The sequence below is a fragment of the Sparus aurata genome, chromosome 22, assembly GCF_900880675.1.
Source record: "Sparus aurata chromosome 22, fSpaAur1.1, whole genome shotgun sequence".
Lineage (NCBI taxonomy): Eukaryota > Metazoa > Chordata > Actinopteri > Spariformes > Sparidae > Sparus > Sparus aurata.
In genome coordinates this window covers 17,885,293-17,891,292 of record NC_044208.1, presented here as the reverse complement: position 1 = coordinate 17,891,292, position 6,000 = coordinate 17,885,293, and the positions used below count along the sequence as shown (strand labels likewise).

General features: G+C 39.0%; 1 protein-coding gene across 2 annotated transcripts in view; it reads right to left on the bottom strand.

Moving 5' to 3' along the window:
- Window positions 1-2,872: 2,872 nt before the first annotated feature.
- The window catches only part of afg1lb (AFG1 like ATPase b), a 28,924-nt gene continuing 25,796 nt past the window's right edge, over window positions 2,873-6,000 (bottom strand). For both annotated transcript variants that reach the window (XM_030405244.1, XM_030405242.1), the window contains exons 11-13: window positions 5,555-5,695; window positions 4,364-4,471; window positions 2,873-3,714 (exon numbers count right to left, since the gene is read on the bottom strand). In XM_030405244.1, coding sequence (XP_030261104.1) covers window positions 3,574-3,714; window positions 4,364-4,471; window positions 5,555-5,695 — 390 coding nt within the window. In that variant the 3' untranslated portion in view covers window positions 2,873-3,573. The remainder of the gene's footprint in view (window positions 3,715-4,363; window positions 4,472-5,554; window positions 5,696-6,000) is intronic.

Below are 6,000 nucleotides of genomic sequence, written 5' to 3'. Positions count from 1 at the left end.
GAACAAAATAAGTGTCAGACGTGTCCCCTCAATACCCTACTGCAGCATATCTGGCATTTAGGCAACTTCTTCTGCACCAAGATAAGCCCACTTTACCCCAGATGCCCCTTCAAAGGCCTCAATAGTGTTGCATAGGGACACATTCATGCACGCAAACCAAAACCATTAGTATTATTTCCCTTTTTCTTCATAAAGGACACATTTAACCCAACACTTCGTATCTTCTCCCAGTTTGGTGCCACATAAGGTCGGTACAGTATCATCTCGCGGCCTTAAAACCAAATGGAAATGTTTCGGGACAATGTCTGAGCTCCATTCAGTATTCAACATGCAGGTATTGTAAACTGCTCTCGCAAAACTTGATTTCCTCTATGTTTACCAGTCCTTCTTGCATCAATAGTCTTACATCTTGTTTTCCATCCATATTTGAACTGTTAAAGAGACAAAAGGTGAACTGTTCTCCATCCACCCTCTGTCCTCAGCATGTGGTATCAAGAGAGGAAAACACTATGACCACCCCTGTAAACCAGTGTGAATCATCCAATTAAGACAATCACAAAGCATGGCGGCCATCTCTGCTTCTGTCTGATGTTTCCCCCCAAACAGCATGATGGTCTGGTTGGATTAGGGGCCTCGGTATAGGGCCTGATTGATTTTTCTTTATCTGAGAGTTATGGTGGGATAGACTTGGGGCCTTGTGAGCGGCTCAAGCACTTTATAATGATACACGTCATGTGCATGCATCAGTGCATGCACTAGTTATTGTGGCTTGGATCTAAAGAGATTGTACAGTCACTCTGTTTGATACTGGCTTCTCAGACATTTTAAACACAGTACTTTATATAACACCCTCAGTGTGGACATTGTGGGTGCTGTTCACTGTTCTGACTGTGGATGTCAGGGCGGGCTGGTCCATCCTGGAGTGGTGCACTAGGATGACCTCATCCTTACATGGACGCAATAACAAACCTTGTAGTGATTGGTTGCCCTCTGCTGCCACCTACAGATACACAGGAAGAAGTTCCGAAAACACCCAAGACAAAAAAAAAATTCAGTCTGCTCTTTAAGTGTACTTAAAATACAAATAAAACTAGAATTGCACTCAGTAGAGCACATACCTTCTCTAAGGCCGAATGGTCATCTTTTGTACTCAGATATGAGACACATGGTTTTTGTCATCAAGATTTATGCATTATCCCCGGAGAAAATAAGGTAAATGTAGAAAAACACCCCGCCTCACAATGTTGAAGAAAGTGAAAAAACAAATCCTGGAGCAGTCCTTTTATCCAGACCCTCACCAAAAGTAAATGGGGTCTTTTCTGTGCCGAAACCCATCCTCCATTTAAGTTGTGCGACTATCTGGTTCAGTAGCTTTTGTGTAATCCTGCTGAAAAACCACCCAACCAACAGACAAATGGACAGGTGGAAGTAATCAAGAAAAAAAGAAGCTAATTTGCCTTATATTGATTACTGCACAAAAGAAGAGGTTGAACTACTACAAAACTACCTTAGGTTTGATTTATTAAAGCAACTTGGAAAAAGTAATTCAATGTAATTTCTGTAATTTCTGAAATAATCAAACTGACAATACACATGTGATAAAATTAAAACATTATTCATGAGATAGGGCGAGGAAGTCAGCTTTGGTTTTGTATATAATATCCATCAGTTAGAAACTAGTCAATATGGGGCTGTTAACTTATAAAATAGCATTTGTCGACTCATTGATAACAATAATCAATGCTTGTGACCTAATTTATTAAAGTTTTCCTCCCCTTTTATGGTGTAACGTAATTTGTAGTATTAGTGGTAAACTATGCAAAAATAAAATAAAATAAAGGGGCAGTATGAAGTTTTGGAGAAGTTCAAACTCAGATATGTTTTATTTACAATGTTAATGAGGTAATAACACAAAGTCAAACAAAACATGTTTCCATGGCTGAATAAACAAGCTGTTCTAAGAGGAAAATAAGGTCCCCAGAACACTGTTTGAAGCTAGAACGGTGGCAGGGTCCGCCACATACAAACAAAGTGCAACAGTATGAAATGGTGTTGTCCTTTAAGGTCAGTTTGTTTATTCAGTTATGAAAACAGTGTGTTTATTGAGTTTGTTTACGCATTCAAAAAAACATTCAATAAATATCCTTTTGATTACATTTTTCCCCAAATCTAGAAGCGTACTTTTAACTACTGGCATCACATACATTCAAAAGTGAATATAGTTAAATTGTCAACAAGTTACTGGAAAATGCAGTTAAACTACTGGTTAATTAGCATTAGGCTGCTGCTAAAAGTAAGTAGGTAGCAGAGCTCTGGTACTCTCTCACATGGCTTACTGTGACACTTAATGGTATATAGAGCCATTGTTGACACTATTGGTCACACACTTGAGCATTCCCATATTTGTAAAAACGTCTGCCGTGAAAAGGGTCGGGTTGGAGGAGCCATCACATAAAAACACACAACCTCAGAAATCAAGGTTTCTAATAAAATGTTTTTGCCATTGACATAGTTTTTAAATTGTTTCAGTTTTGTCACCTTTTCTTGCAGTTGTGCCACTGCACTCAACAATGCAAAGCAATTCTCTCCCTCCCATCAGAACAAAATACAGCATTAAAGAAAAAGTTCAACAAAAACTGAAGATTGCGGCTGAAGAAAGGCTGAAAGTAATGTCTTTTTAAATCATTTTGGGGTTTCAAGGCTTTCAGGAGATTTTGCCGGACAAGCTGTATGGACTCGTATTGTGTTTATTCGGTTGTCCTTTACTTTTTAAAACAAGTCCTTCAGTCGTTTAGGAGAATGCTGCAAGGCCGTTTTGGTGTTAAGCTCCAGAAATGTTTTGTGGACTACAAACCTTCACCCGACTTTGACATAAGCGCTTAATAGTTTAATAATAATGTACAAATTTTCATTTTCACGTGAACTTACCCTTTAAAAAAAGCAACTGTAATCAAACCCTCTTGGTAAAGACAGGATCATGGTCTTATTTTATAAAGTCCTGGATTTACATGACTGCCAATCTGACAGCTTTGACATGATGCGTCTCTGAATTCTGGTCTCATTAATAAAACACTAAAGTGAATGTCATGCATAACATTTTAAATTTACACCGGGTTTCATACAATTGGGGAGTCATTCAAAATCTGCACAGAAAACAGCAGCAGCTTGAGAATTTGACCCCTTTAAAATGTACCCACTAGAGGGCGCCAGCCAACTACTCTGAAGGACAGAGACTCAAGTGAGCACCTGTTTGCCTTGTGGTTCACTCATGTTGGAGAGATTTCCATATTATTTAAATAGTCTACAAGGGGAAGAGAGCACACCTCACAGAGGAGGACCAGACTGTGAAAAACACACGTACAAGATGATGGGAAGTCAGACACAAATCGAAAACACATCTCATTTTGCACAGTTTTATATGTACTGCGAATTTCAGGTCTAACTTGGATATCTCAACTTCAAAAACAGACTTGACAAATGGTAAATTGCATCTTCTTTTAAGCAGTGTCATTAGTTAGTGAGGTACAGTGTTGTCTGGAGGTATATGCTTCTCAGGTCGTGGCTGTTAGGTGTTCATGGCTCCTTCTTGCTGCGACTGCGATCTCCCTCCATCCAGTACGACTCCGTCTGCATCTCCATCAGTCTGGAGACGGTCCTCTGGAACGCAAAGATCTCCTCCTCAGCTGTGAACAGAGTCAGGTGCTCTGCTGCGTCCTGAAAAGGGGCAGCCAGTTCAGGGTCAGCGGCTGATACACTCAAAATCCAATTTAAATGTAAACACATTTGGGTTGGAGGTTAGAGAAACAGGTTTCACTGTGTGTGTCAAGTGGCATTCCTGAATATGGAGGCCACTACTGCTGTAACAAAATAATTTCCCAGTCTGGGATCATTAAAGTAATTCTATCTATTCTATCTATCTATCTGAAATGTTATTGTTTAATTTTATTATAAGTTGTACTGAGAGTAATATGATAGATAGATCTATCTATCTATCTATCTATCTATCTATCTATCTATCTATCTATCTATCTATCTATCTATCTATCTATCATATTACTCTCAGTACAACTTATAAAAAAATTAAACAATAACATTTCAAAAAGCAGAAATTCAAAAAAGACTAACTAGTAAGCTTGAAGTTAAATTGTGAACATCAATAAAGTCATATGCTGCTGCAGACGTGTGTCAAATTGATTCAATTCTGCAAACTCACTTCAGTGAATTTCTGTCATCTTTAACTAACGAACAATCTATTGATCTGTTTTGATTCCAAATGTCACTGAAAAGAAATCGGTGATGTGATTTCTTTCCATTTGGGGATCACACGGCATCCAGAATGTGTTTTCCAGATGTGTTCTTTTACCCCGCTGAGGCCCAGGTCGTCCAGCAGCTGTCGGTCCCTCTCATCCTCCCCTCCAGAGTGGACAAACAGCTGGTCTACAGGAGCAGCCGCCAGCAGAACCACTCTCACCTGAGAGGGAGAAGAAACGACAGATCAGACACGGGAATTTCCACTTTGTTTACCAAGGTTACTTCAGTGTTGTTAACGAGAAGTCTCTGCTTCCTTTGATCAATATCAAATAGAGTGGTTAACCGATCATTAATTGCCTTGTTGGAAAGACGGTCCTGGTCAGTTTGCTGAGATCTTTTGCATTCCTGAGAAGATTTGAAGGAGCACTTTGTGGTTTTGGCGAAGACATTTTTATCGGAAAAGAAAAATTACTTGGACGATTTTTTTTATGCTTGATAAAACTCAATTAACAAACTCTCTTTGTTTTCTGACTGAATAAACTGAATAAACAAACTTAACAAAGACCTTAAAGGACAATATGTTGTTGTTCATATGTGGCGGACCCTGCCACCTTTCTAACTTCAAACAGTATTCTGGGGACGTTATTTTCCTCTGAGAACAGCTTGTTTATTCAGTTACGAAAAAAATAAATATCTTTGAGTTTGTATTATTACCTCATTAATATTATAAATATTAAAATTCTCAGTTTGAATGTCTTCTACAAAACTACATAGTGCCCCTTTAAGTGCATCTTGATGTTTTCTTTTTTAAGAATCAAATTTCCTCTTTAACACAATAAAGAATTGATTGATAAAATGATAGCTTATAGTTTAGAAGTTAATATGAGGTTGGTGCTCAATTAAATGCGAATGATAGGAGCTGTTGTTGTGAACCATTAAATTAATCACCAACTACTTTGATAATTGATTTACTTTTTTGATCAAGTTTTGGCACCCATGTGTTGATGCCAAGACCTCAGTAGGGTTGCAAAGGAATGAGATGTTTTGCGGTACAATAACAATCTCAGAATACATCACAGTTTCATGGTATTCGCAGTATACAGTATTGAATAATTGTTATCAATTTTATTATATTAAGAGTTAAAACGATCATAAAAGATATGAAACAACCTGCAGCACTTTACTGTAGCACCTTATTTATTACAAATCAATAATAAAAAAGTGCATCCACACTGAATAACAGAGCACAGAGAGTAGCTGCAACACTCGTTTTTAAAGCTTCAAATCCTAAATAAATAGATACCTTGTTGTCATAGAAGTTGTCTATGAGGGTGGTGAAGCGCCTGGCCTGGTCCTTCAGGGTCAGCGTCAGCATGGGAACGTTGCGTATGAAAACGGTGTCAAAATGCTGAGCCATTTCAAGATAATCGCCCGCACCCAGTGGCTGGAAGACAACAGAGCAAGTTTTCATGCTGGGACAAATTCGGACTTCAGCACATCACGGTGCAGAGGGGAGACGACACAAGCTGTATGTTTGGCTCAGACTGATGTCATTTCAGACCCCCGTCCTTGGGTCTTTGCCATACAGAATGATTGCTCTCAAAATCAATTTGGACTTGCCAACATACAGTATGTGAGACGGAAAAAGCCTTGAAGCTCAGATGCCTGCGAAAGCTCACCCCCTGCCCATCAGGCTCCACACACACACGCGCTCACACACACACACACACCCACACACACACACACACA